The 13,335-nt window shown below is 39.8% G+C and overlaps 1 protein-coding gene across 1 annotated transcript in view; it reads right to left on the bottom strand.

Annotated features, from left to right (window-relative positions):
* Positions 1–13,335, bottom strand: part of pmfbp1 (polyamine modulated factor 1 binding protein 1) — a 93,932-nt gene that overhangs the window by 22,518 nt on the left and 58,079 nt on the right. The window contains exons 9-17 of the mRNA XM_020606479.1: positions 11,775–11,858; positions 11,246–11,413; positions 10,989–11,072; positions 8,318–8,506; positions 7,917–8,147; positions 6,597–6,698; positions 6,292–6,368; positions 5,841–5,985; positions 4,410–4,647 (exon numbers count right to left, since the gene is read on the bottom strand). Of these exons, the coding sequence (XP_020462135.1) occupies positions 4,410–4,647; positions 5,841–5,985; positions 6,292–6,368; positions 6,597–6,698; positions 7,917–8,147; positions 8,318–8,506; positions 10,989–11,072; positions 11,246–11,413; positions 11,775–11,858 (1,318 nt within the window). The remainder of the gene's footprint in view (positions 1–4,409; positions 4,648–5,840; positions 5,986–6,291; positions 6,369–6,596; positions 6,699–7,916; positions 8,148–8,317; positions 8,507–10,988; positions 11,073–11,245; positions 11,414–11,774; positions 11,859–13,335) is intronic.

The following is a 13,335-nucleotide window of genomic DNA, read 5'->3' as shown; positions in this document are numbered from 1 at the left end:
AAGAAAGAAATACCAAAAAGAAAACTGGCATTTAATAAAACTATAATTAATTTATGGTTTTGCAGCATCCAAACTGTTTAAACTGAAGCTCTAGGAAAACTGAAGCTGCAACTGGAGTTGTTCAATATTTAATGATGCACAAACATTTTTGTTTGTGTGTGTGTTTGTGTATGTAAAATACCTTGGCTATTTTACTGAAACTCAAGGGTGAGAGTTTGCTATGAATCTCAATAATCAATTAAGCAGAGATGTGAAAAGTTGATACTGGAAGCAAATTCGCATTCAAGGCATTACTTTTGAGGTGACCTCAGTGACACCTCCCGCCAGGGGAGGCCACAGAGAGAGCAATTAGCTGCATAGACTGACCGTTTACACAAACTCTCGTATTTGCACTCAAACACACCGAGGCAGAGGTACACACGCGCACACACACATATACGCAGCTGAAATGCACACAACTGAGTGAAAAGGTAGACATCTTGCTCTAGGACTTCAAATTTCTAATAATATAACAACAAATAGACCCATAAAAGTAAAGGAAAACCACAGCATAAGTAGACCAGGCATTTACTTTAGGCAAGCAGATACAATCAATGGTATATTTTGCTTAGTAGAGACTGATGACTGAATAGTGCCAACATTTTTCACTTTAAACAAAGATCCACAGAGGATTCTGGATTTCTCAGCACTCCATAGTAGCTTTAAGAAGAACAGCAGTCCCTATTCTGAATTATGGGACCTTTTACAACCTGTTTTTAGTGGCTTCATGAGTTAAGTTATGACATTAGTTCATAATCTCAGATCTTGGGTCCCTTATGCTCTCATTTTCTTGACCCTTTTATACTGGCTTCACAACTTAAGGTATGACATTAGTCCATAATCTAAATGTCTCCCTCTCTCTCTCAGTGCCTTCATAAGAACTTGAAAGCCCATCATACAGCATCAGCCTATAATCAACGATCTGCAGTCAGATTACCTCGCTCTCAAAGCTAACCTTTAACATGAGGAGGATGAAAACCTGGCTAACCCTGAACCAGTGGTTGGGGCTAGGCTGGGCCCAGCTTGGCCATCATAAAAGCTTCATAAAGCTTCATAGGGGCTTCCTTTGGCTTTGTTGGGAGATTCGTACGGGCTAAGGTGCTCCCAAGAGACATCCCAAAGCCTCCCAAGACTCTTTCTCTCTCTTTCTGAAGTTTCATGAGCTTGCAACACTGCTTTCGGGTATAAGCGAAAAGGTGCAAGTGCACAGCCGAACACCATCGTGCACACAAATACTCCACAAAAAAAAAAAGGTATGCGCACAACAGTGGACACTTTACAAAGACAACGGCTAACTCACACACACAGAATCTAAAACTTGCACAACCATACACCTCAACACACTCCCCTCCTGCTCTCTCCTCTCCGCTTTATTTACAATCCTCTGGCAGTGGTACAAGGGCCTGGGGCTATAACACACGGCACCTAATGCTCAAACTGCCAGGTAATCTCATGTCTGACATCCCCCTTTGATAGAAACTGATCAATAGACTCTTGTAAAGGAGTCATTTTCTCTGATGTTTCTACCAACCAGTTCTCTCTATCTCTCTCCCCCACTCTCTCTCTCTCCTTTCTCCCCCTTCTCTTTTATTAGCCATACATTTATAATTCATATTTCAGCAGGGCTGAGTTTGATCTGAGGCAAACCGGGACTTCTTTGTGTAATAAAGAACAATGGTGGTGAAATGATGGGGAGAAATGCCAGTGTTTGCTGCTGGTTCCGGTGAACAACAGTTTTGGGGATCGATAGAGTGTGAAATGGGATTATAGCTAGTAATAGAGGTGAATTGGAGGAGAGAGGCCTGTGCATGTGTGCGTCCAGGGATCGAGATTGGATAGCACCACACAAATACACATTAATACGCACGTACTTGTGCACACACACATGCACACGATAATGATTTCATCATCTTTAGGCAGATGCACATCAGCAGCACAGAGGGGTGGTAATATCACATTTCTGTTTTTGCGGAAGTGTGGAAATATGGATATTGTGTTTTTGTTTATGCTGTGATTTCATTTGTTGTCACACAGCATCAAATTTATTTCACATTACAGCCAACCTTACAACACATCTTATTTAAGATGTAAGATGACAGTCATATTTGAATATTTTCAACATCAGCCCTTTGAATTTCACAGGTTGGTGAAAGAAAACTCGTTTCCTAAACAAATAACTGGCCTTGCACCTACAATTTCCTATGAAAAAATCTTTACTCCTCTACAGCTTTCTTTTAATTTGTTGGACTTTACATTATGAGTTTACTACAGATTACACATAGTATCCTATGACTGCTACATTGTCTCCACCCATACAGTATGTGCACTGTACTCAGACTGGCACACTTACCCTCATACTGTATATAGTTTAGTAAGTGTTGTGTGATTAGCTGTCTGGTAAGAATATGTACTTAGTTGAGAACCATACAGAAAATGCATACTGTCAAAGAGTGACATTACATTTGACACAAACAGTCATACGCCAAGTTTAAGGACTTTTTTTCCTTTCTTTTTTGAATCACCCTCTTCTTTCCTGTCTCTTCATCCTCTCCAGACACCGTATGATTGAATCCAGCTGCTTTCAGATGCTTTAATCTCAGTCATGTGACACTTCGATCCTCTCTTTCTTTCCTCCTCTGACATTCCCTATTTCTGGCCAGAGACCTTTTAATATAATATCCATCACATCCCAACTACAGTTATGTAGAACCAAGGATTAACAAATACACACAAATTATCTGATAGAGACCACATAAGTGTTTATTCCATAATAATTTAAAGACCAGTAGTAAAAATAATACTGGACTAGGCTATAGATTTTTAAAGCTGACACTGGCCTATGCATGCATATTTCAGTGCATTCTTATTTACCAGATGAGTAATTACATCATTTTACAAAATGCCAAAAGCTGAAATGGACAAATTACTACACATTGATTATGTACAACAATATTATGTAAAACAAACAGCAATATTACATACAATAACTTCTTAACAACTTAAATCATTGTGGTGAAACTTGTCTGGTGCTGAGCATCTGCTCCTCTAGTGCGTTTTATCCTCATTATTTTATACTGCTCTGTGTACAGTACCATTCTAACAATCTGCATTCAAACTTGTTCATTTTTATAATCCACTCCATCCTAAACCAGATCCACTGTTATCAAGCAGCAAGAAGAATCATCCCAATTCAAGGCAATGTTTTCAAAATACAGAACAAACCTTGAAAAGGACTTCATGTAAATAAAAAGGCTTTTTGTTCATGACAGTAATTTCTCAAGCTGACTCCTCACCCAGTCTATTCAGGACACTGCTAAACCCAGGTAAACAATGCCCCCTTTGTTATAATAATGCATCTTTATTCCTCTTAAGTCATTACAATAGACTCTACATTGCTGGATTGTATTTGCTGAAGGTAAAAGTTGAATAATATGTGGTTTTGTGTGGAGCATAGAGTTGAGGGAATGTGTTTTGATCACAGACAAAGGCCAGGCTATACAGCGTTGTCCTTCTGTCTATATCTTGTTAATGAGCACTGTTCACCGAGCAAGCCAGCCACTGTCTACCACGGAAAGAGACCTCAGATTCATCTCTCTGTGGACAATAGGTGATTGTGTGTATGTGTGTGCATTTGTACCTCGAAGAGCAAAAGCGTATGTGCTAATTAAAGCAGTGGGAGTTGGGTGAAATGGCTGTGTGAGTGTGTAAGTGAGGTGTTTGCTTGGCGTGACCGTAGATGTGTACGTTAATTCTTAATGAGACATTTCTGTGCTCAGAGAGACCCAGACATCACCATTCCTGCACTGACACACTACTACAAAGGCCACCATGAGGCACGCACACGCACAGACACATAAACCAGATCATTACCATACAGCTAAAGCAGTGCACCATTAAATCAAACCTCTACCTACAGGGTGTGTGTGTGTGTATGTGTCCAAGTTAACACTGCATGCAGATAGCTAGCATCTGAATCACCACATTGCTGTACCACTGTTGGCTAATTTATGCTAAGTGATTGAGACACCAGCAGTGTGGCTGCTTCTGCAACAAAAGGCAGGGCCTACTGTATAGGTCCTGAGGAATGTGAAAGGCTTCTGATGGACATCACTGCCCACCATTTCAGTGGCAAGCAAATAGCAAGAAAAGAAGGCCAACTAGTGAATCACAGTGCAGTGAGATAAAATCTCATAAGCTCATACTGACTTTGCGTTTGTACAACACTTGTTCAATGTACTGGCCATCATTCATAACAATATATTATTGAGCTGATGAATAAAAAAGTCTATTTGTATATACACTGTACAGTACAGTATATGTGTATGGATGGACAAAGCAACTTACTGGTGGATTTATTGACTGATTACTACCTGTCACATGATGCTTGCTATGTAGCTCCTCCAGCTCTGGTCTCAGCTGCTTGATGCAAGTGCTCAGGCTCTGTTTCTCTCTAATGGCACTCCTTAACTTCTCCTCCTCCTCCTGTAACTTGTCCTGAAGTCTCTGCATCTCTGCTCTCTGTACATCCATCTCCCTGCACCTTCTCACAACCTCCCGCTGAGCACCCTTCAGCTTCTCCTCTGACTGCCTGAGGAGTGCCACATGTGCCTGCAGCATAAGGACCAAGAAGAACAGCAAACAATGACTGTGATTTCATGTGTGCACATATGATGTTTGTGGTCATGTTCAGCTCAAGTATACTATCTTACTAGACTGTAAAGAATGGCCTTCACACTTGGCACTGAAACTTTACAATTATATATATATTAGCCTGGGCCACACAGCCAGATAAGAGGAAGGTGAAGGGCATCTTGTAACAACATGCAAACTTCAAGCACTTGTTCAAGCTGTTTGGCATGGGGAAATCAACTGTTTTAGGAGTTTGAAACACATTTAATAGTTAACTCTGAATACTATAAAATATGCAGTAGTGTATGTGTCTCTGAAAATCTTCTCTATACCAGGGAAACAAATATTTTCTTCAGAAATTGTTCACTGTCAGTAGCTCTGCACTACTCAGCCAGAGTATGTATGAATAAGCATCTATGTTAAGCATTAAACTGCTGTGTAATTATGTTTATGTACATAAAGATTAATAATTGGTATATGTGTAATACATGTGACAAATGTATATGCAACCTTCAAAATGTGTCATTACATGACACAGACCTGTGAGATAGTCCACAAGGGAGAATCAATAAATGAGCGCGACCTGACAGCAAGACACTACACTTTTCCTGATGTGTGTGTATGTGCATTTGTGAGAAAATGAGTGTGCATGTACATGATCTCAGTAAGCAGCACGTGAATCACTTGCCAGAGGATGCACAAATTAATGTTTAGAACCAAATGTTCCCACTTCCACCTACGCATGCAAGACTACGCACGCACACACGCTTACACACACATAAATGATGTGTCAATGACTGCTAGCAATGTTGGCACATTGCCAGGCTACAGTCACCACTTTGAGTAATTTGAATATTTAGTGTCCCATTGAGCTCTTAATTGGAGTCAATTTCACCAGCCTTGGCACCGTTTGGTGTTTTAATTAATGGCGAGGCAATTTGTTTCTGCCAGGCAGTCACGAGTGGGTGTGTGGCACTGGTGGAGGTGGGTCGAGTACCTCTCTTTGGGAACTTGAATTGAAATCTCTAGCTTGTGTTCTTGGCCTGAGATGCATATACAGACAACCTTTAAGGACAATGGATGCACCCCCCTGTATTCACAAGTAGAGGGGTAAAAATAATTTTGCCCTCCAAATTAGAGGGCAGGTCAGCAAATAGGCATTATATTAATACCTTCTGGGCATCTGCTACCTCAAGCTCTAAGCGTGTTACTTCCTTTTTTAGATGTGCCACTTCCTGTTCCAGCTGGCTGTGATTCATTAGGTGTGTATGGTGGGATACAGCAAGAGTTTGCTTCAGATCTGCTTTTTCCTGAGTTCTATGGAGAAGTGAGAAAAGCATTACTGGCCACTCTGTGAACTGCTGTGTAAGGAATACATACAGTAATACCAATAAACACAATTAACAAAAAAGTAAACCAGAAAACAAATTAGTTAAATAAAAGGGAAGTATCTGAACAGATTTTCCATGCAACATACAGTACGATACTGTGTGCCAGTTAAGTAGACTGTTAAAAGAAATAGAGTAGGAGGTGGAGGCAGATGGGAAGGGCATTAGAGGAGAGACAAGGACAGGAACCAGGATCAGCAGAGGAAAATGAGAGTTTTATAGAGTCTGTTATTACTGTCGCTCCAGGTCTGACTTCATCTGAAGAATAGCCTTTTCACGCTCCACAAGGCACTGAACTTGCTCAGTACAGCACTGAAACACAGACACGCATACAAAAAATATGGATGATGGTATGCAGAATCATTTTTTGTTACTGTAAATGTGAAACTAACTTCAAGTGTGAATCTGCATTCAGATGAAACTACTAGAAAGTAAAACACATTCATGTTTCACTTATATTAGAATATAACTATAAATAATAAGGTGAAATTTGTAATATGTAATCTTAATGTGCAAGAAGAGCACAATCTATAACCTTACCTTCTGTAACTGCTGTCCGTGTCTTACCAGGCTGAGGTACTTCTCATCAGAATGAGAGTGACTCTGCTTATATAGCTGAAGGTCACACTCCAACATCAATTTCTATGAGCAGAGAAAATAAGTAAAATAGGCAGTTAAAAAAGAAAAATATTGTATTTTATTGCTTGTTTTAGCCACTTTTTTCATTACAAATGCAAAAAGGTGCATTTTAGGGTTGACTAAGCCCAAAAGGTCGCAAATTAGCTGGACTTAAAGCACCATAAGAACTCCAGACCTCTGATAGGTTCCTCACAATCAAAGTCATTAGCCAGTATAATAAAGGCTGAGAGATACAGCCATTCTTCAACAGCCTAACTCTTTTATAACCAACAGATTAAAGTTGATTGGATTAAAATGACATTCTACCCGTCTGACCTTGACGGCTGCAGTTAAGGTCATCCAAATGAAATTTCTCTATAATAAAGATGATTCATTTGTTGCTTGATGTAGTAAATATAACAGAAAATAAAAGGAGAAGAGATTAAGTGAAACCCAGCACTGTATACACGCACGCAACACATACTTGTACATACACATACTATAGGCATGTTTACAATGACACACACATACTCAAGCTTGGACACACATAACACTAAAGGCTCAGGCAAACCCCCCCGTGCACACGTACAAGAACAGGAACACCCATTTGAGCTAACTTAAATACTTGTAACCCATGTATTTCTGTTGAGAGCTAAGGAACGGTCCTGTGAAGACTGCATCCTTTAACAGTGCAAACCTTTGCCAAGGCATCTCAGTCTCCTTAAAAAAATTGTGGATTTGGGAAATGATCCGGATCACCACCAAATTCAAATGGATTGTTTTATTGGCCATATGCTGCTTCCCCCCAAAAAAGGTAATCAAAAATCCATTCATTACTTTTTGAGTTATGCAATGAACAGTCCAACAAACAAATGTCGGTAAAAACATTATCTCCTTGGGGGAGGTAAAAATACATATAAGCAATATAAATATTGGAGGAACACTGGTTTCATACTTTGAAATGAAAGATTGTCCCCAGTGGCTAATGAGCTGATCACATAATCTCACAACACTATCATGATTGTCTCCCAAGAGGCTTCACTGACTATTTCGTAGAAATTTTAAGAGGAACTAGACAGCACTCAGACAGGACAAACCTCCAACAGGGCAGATCAGATTCCTCATAATGCCACTGCACCTAAAAGCTACATTCCCATGATAATTTTACCCTCATAATATGATTCCTTGACCATGAAAACCTACCCCTAGCATTTGTCTACATATGCTCATGTGTGTCCTTACCTGCTGTTTGAGTGTGTCCACCTTCTGCTGCAGGGATTCCACTTGACTTGTGAAGTGGTCTACTTTCTGCAGACTCGCTCTCAGAAGGTTCTGATTGGCCTGGAGCTCATTTGTCAACTGGTCAAGTGACTCCTGTGAGCTCTCCCACTGGCCAACCTTTTCCTGGTACTGCTTCTCCAGTTCAGCTAGCTGTTCCTTCACTGAATGAGTTGTTGACTGGGACTCTCTTAGCTGCCAATTAAACATTGCGAATAGGGCAATGGCAGAATTTTAGACTGCAATTTTACTCACAGGCCTAATGTCATGTTAGAAAACGTGTCACAGATCTCTGATGCTAGTAAAAGTCATGTACAATTCAAGTTTAATGTAAACTACAGTACACATGTACTGATGTACTGTACCTGTTGCTGTGAGTACTGTAGTTCCTCTTCCAAAAGTACCACCTGCCCTTGAACCTGATGCACCTTCTCTATTGCTGCTGTATACTTTTGTTTCAAATTTTCTATTGTCTCCTTCTGCTCCTGGACTTGCAAACTGGCATCTTTCCGCTCCTCCTTAGCTGCTTTCAGCTGCTGATATGTTGCAAATAGCTGGTGAATAAAGCAATATTTTTTTATTTGTGTAAATAAATACACAAATTCTGAAACAGTTACATCAAGAACCATCCTCATTATCATAATGCTACAAAACAAACAAAAATAGGACACTTTACATGAAGCTTTGTCAAGATTAAATGTACCTGAAAAAACAAAAAAAATAGACATATGTTAGTTTGGCTAACATGGTGCAATATACTGTGCTGTTCTACAGTAACCTCTGTCATAATGAAAGGCAAAACTAGGAAGTGAAACCAGGTTTAATCCCAATGATACATGAGGAATCCTACCTTATCTCACCTTTCAAGGGAAGAGGTTGAGAAAGTTAAACCTGCTCTAACACTCATCTTGAGTTCAGCCACATTAATCCTGCTGTTATCTGGATCAGAACATGAGGGCTTACAACTAATGACAGCCAACTAGTTAGATTTCAGTGATTCACCACATCTTGGTTTAACCAGGGTTTAACTAGGCCCATCTAACACTGGGTAGAAGATGAGTAGAGAACTTGCTCATGCACCGAGAGAGACATAGACCAGAGGAGCGGAGATAAGTATTGTGTAGGTGTGGAGTGTTTAAAACCAATGACTCAGCCAGTGCACAGTACACTCAATTTATTATGAGTGTGAAGGTAAATGTTTTACCCAAGATTACCCAGTGTTAACAGTTTTAAAGTCACACTATAAAACACCCGTAATATAAAGCAAGGTGCCATGTGACAACTTTATCTATTCTAGATCTCTGTGTTACTTTCTCCCCATCTGTCACGGTATTTCTTTCTCTGCGTGTCCACTACCTCCAAACACTACTGATGGATATAGCATTTCTTTTGGCTGCCGGATGAAAGGCCTCATAACAAGGCTTAATGGGATCGCCATGGCTTCCTTGTGACCATAATCATGATCTTGTGCTTTGGGGAAACAAACAGCCCTCATTAAACATGATAGACCTGACGAACCTCATGCGGCCTGGAATTTGAGTGTTCATGGCTGTCACATGACTGCTCAAGTCGACCCTCGGATGATAATAGCTTTTTTCTTCTTCTTTTGTTGAATCACTTAGTCTGTGTTTCACTCTGTATTCATGTTGGGGTCCAGTTGGAGGAGAGAGAGGCTGACAAACAGAGGTGCCATTTTGTTGTTTGGAAATTCAGATGATATAGATAGGGGTATATGTAAGTTGACTGCAAAATAAAGCGTGTCTGCTATAAACGGGTCAGTTTGTTATTCCTGGCAGAGGACTCTGACTACTTGAATGTCTACTGTGATTTAGCTCACTGGCACTCAGACACATAATTGTATATGATTTTTACTTTTCTGTTGTTTACTAGATTAACACGATACATTGTTTTGCTGTAGGACTGATAATCAACTGATTATGAAATGAACACACTCAAAACATGCCTTTTTTCTGTTGCTGACTTAAACTGTCCTTGAGCTTTGTGACTTCTGACTCTTGATTCTTCAGCCTGTTGTGTTTTTGGTTGAGCTGAGATTTGTTCTGCTTCAGTCAGCTTTGAAGCAGAATGCTTCTTTGGCTCAATCTTGTGAGCCTGTTTTACAGCTCCCACATCAGAGTTCAAATGATCTAGAGATTCCACTAAAGAATTCATCTGTAGAGGAGGCGGAGATGAGAGAAGGGAATTCTTCTTTACCTGTTGCTGACTAATACGAATTTGATCTTGAAGCTGCTGTTGTTCTTTCTCCCTTTGGTTTTTAAGGTGCTCAGTTTCTCTGACCTTTTTGCTTAATTTATAGGCCTCTTCTTGGTGTCTGCTGACCTTGTGTTTCAAATGTCTTATCTCACCCTCTAATACTGCCAAATGAGCAAAAGGAAAGAAAGGAAAATAGAAAAGGAGGGAAAGTGAACACGTTTATGCAGGCATGTACAGTATACAGGGGGCAGCAGCAGCCTAAAAGTGAGGGAATACGATTTGAGTCAGAGTTTCCCTATTTAGTCTCCAGCTGGGAGTATCAATTCCCCTTTCCTCAGCTCCAACTTTCAAGGAACCTTTGAGCAAGGTGCTACAGCTCCCACTGCTCAGTAGCCAACAGTAGAAGAGTGTTGCTGGTTTGGGCACCTCCCTCGAGTGGATGTGTGCAACTCTGTGGGTGTAATGCAAAGCATTTTTGGAAAAACAAACAAACAAACAAAAAGCCACACACACACAAGGGTGCTCATTTAACCTAGCCTCAGCATCTGAAAGGAAAAAAAGTAAAACATTTTTAAGACTTGCAGTAAAGCTGAATTTAACCCCTGTGACCAAAATCCAAAAAACAGAAACACACCCAGTTAATTCATCCTAATGCTCATAAAACACTCCTATAATATTAAAAGGAGTATTAAAATGAGAATTGCAAAATTGCAATTATATACCCTGAAATATAACCAACAATAAGGACATAAAAAGGTCTAAATGAGGCAAAATGCACAAGTCAATATACTATACACACTGTACATAAACAAGGTACCACACCTGTTCCTGTGTATCTCGATGCTTCTGTTCAGCTGTCTTCATTTCAGCTCTTAGCTGCACAATTAACTGATCTCTGCTTCGAACCTAAGCACACAGAAAATGTGCTTAAAACTAAATTCCAATCAATTCCATATATGTTGGCAATGTAGCCCATTATGTTAGTTTAGTTAAAGACTTGGTTAGTAACATTTGCTGCATAGCTGTGATCTACACATGCAGGCAAACATGAACACATGCAGAAACACAGAGAGATGGACCTCCAGATGTGTGGTGTGGAGTTTCTCATGGCTCCGAGCCGCGTCAGCCTCCAGTTGCTCTCTGGTGTGGTTCAGGTGAACACACTGTCTGCTCTGGTCCTCCATCTTGGCTCTCAGCTCGTCCCTCTCCTCGCACAGTTTCTCCAAATCCTTCTCACTTTGGAGCAACTGGGAAACATTCAGTTAAACTAGTGTAACAATTTTACCATACTTCATAACGCCCACATTAAGTCAACAACAACAACATATAAATAAATAAAATTAATTATAAATAACACCCTAAACATTAAAAGTAATATTTTTAATTGTCACATCAGAAAAGCCAATCAGCATTAACAATGTATAATATGCAAAGCCTATAATTAAACTGACTGTAATTTTGAATTGGTTCTCAAATAAATACTATTCCAGCAGTTAAATCTATTCCATAATAGAATCAACAATCAAATGTTCTTTTAGGTAACAATATGAATCATGAGCATCAGAAAGGTTCAGTTTGGTAACTAAATAATGAAGCTGTTGTTTTTACCTTTTTCTGAGAATCTGAGTGCTGCTTATTACTCTCTGCGAGCTCCTTCACTAGGGCACACATTTTTATCTCCTGCTTCTTTATCTGTAAGACAAAAAATGTTTTGCAAGGATGTGGGATTTTTTTTTTTTTTTTGGCAAAACACAGATGGTCTTTTTGATGATATTTTCATTATGTAACACTGACAACACAAATTGAACCTAATTAAACAGGGTAACTCAGGTCACTGTTTGCACACCTAGAGATATAATATTCCAGTCTTTTTATCATATTTGTGTTTAAGGTAGCAGTGGTGGTGGGCGGATGATGATGTGTGCAGACAAACAATTGTTTATACTTCTCCTAGTACACAGTGCATCTGACAACTGCTTGTTGCTTGTGTTTGTCTGTTTCGATGGTGACCTTCCCTAATTAATCACTTAACTTCTATGCCAAAGGTGTGTCTGTGTGCTTTCATGCTTTCATGTTGGAATAATTTCACAAACCATCTGGAGAACTGTTTTCAACATTTTTTTTTATCTTTTCCATCTGTGTTCACTGAGTCTGCATCTTGTCGAAGTTTTTCTGTTTGAGGTCAATCAAAATGACCTGGTATCTGCCATTGTGTGTCTATTTGTAATGTGTATATACCACCATCTTTCTGTCTTTCTCCATCCCTCCCCTCTTCCTGTCTGTTCTGCATGATTCAGGGATTGTTTTGACCAGAGTTGAGGGCTCGTTTGTAACTGTCCTGAGGGATTAATGGAGCTAACTTGGCTCTTTGACCTCTCACTTGTGGCTGTCAGTAGCCAGGCTCACTAAACACAGTAAACCTGATAAACCTGGGCTATTGCAAGAGGAGAGACAATACAAAAAACAAAAAGTGCTGATATAAACACACAGCCATACTGGACAGAAATGATACAAGTTGTGTTTTGCAATCCATACAGTACATCAGAAAAGATAGTATAGGCACATTTGTGCAAACAAAGAAATGACCAAAACATTTACTTATGTTACATGTTAAAAAGTTATTCCACTTATTCACAACAAATGCATCACTCACTTCCTGCCAAGTTTTAAATCTTAGCTTGATTTATCTTTGAGTGCATGTGGTTATGAGTGTATTCCCAATGTGAGTGCATGATAGGCAGAAAGGAAGTTGATAAACACTGGAGGATGTCGTGTCAAAACAGACAACTTGTCAAAACGACACGCTAACTAGGTCAATCACAAAGTTTAAGAGAAACTTTGGAGTGGAGCTTTGGTTCACTCATATCACTACATGGATGTCTATGTGTCTGCGCGATAAGCTCCTGAACAAATCTGCAGGAGGGGACCTCCAATATCGAAGGTATTTTTAAATCAATGAGCTCTTAAGTGTATCTCAGTCTCAATGTGTTCACACAAAAGCACGCGCACAACACAGCACAGCCAGAATCCCTACTGACATGCAATGACAAGATAAAGAAAGGATGAAAAAAGGGATAGGAGGACAGGAGGGGGTAAAATATTATTTGAACAGTTGGAGGTGGAGGGTGGGGTGTAAGGGAGAAGTGGCATGGCAAGAAAAGAAATAAGC

This window comes from Monopterus albus, unplaced genomic scaffold (assembly GCF_001952655.1).
Source record: "Monopterus albus unplaced genomic scaffold, M_albus_1.0 scaffold78.1, whole genome shotgun sequence".
NCBI classification, from domain to species: Eukaryota; Metazoa; Chordata; class Actinopteri; order Synbranchiformes; family Synbranchidae; genus Monopterus; species Monopterus albus.
This window is presented reverse-complemented; position numbering and strand designations above follow the sequence as displayed.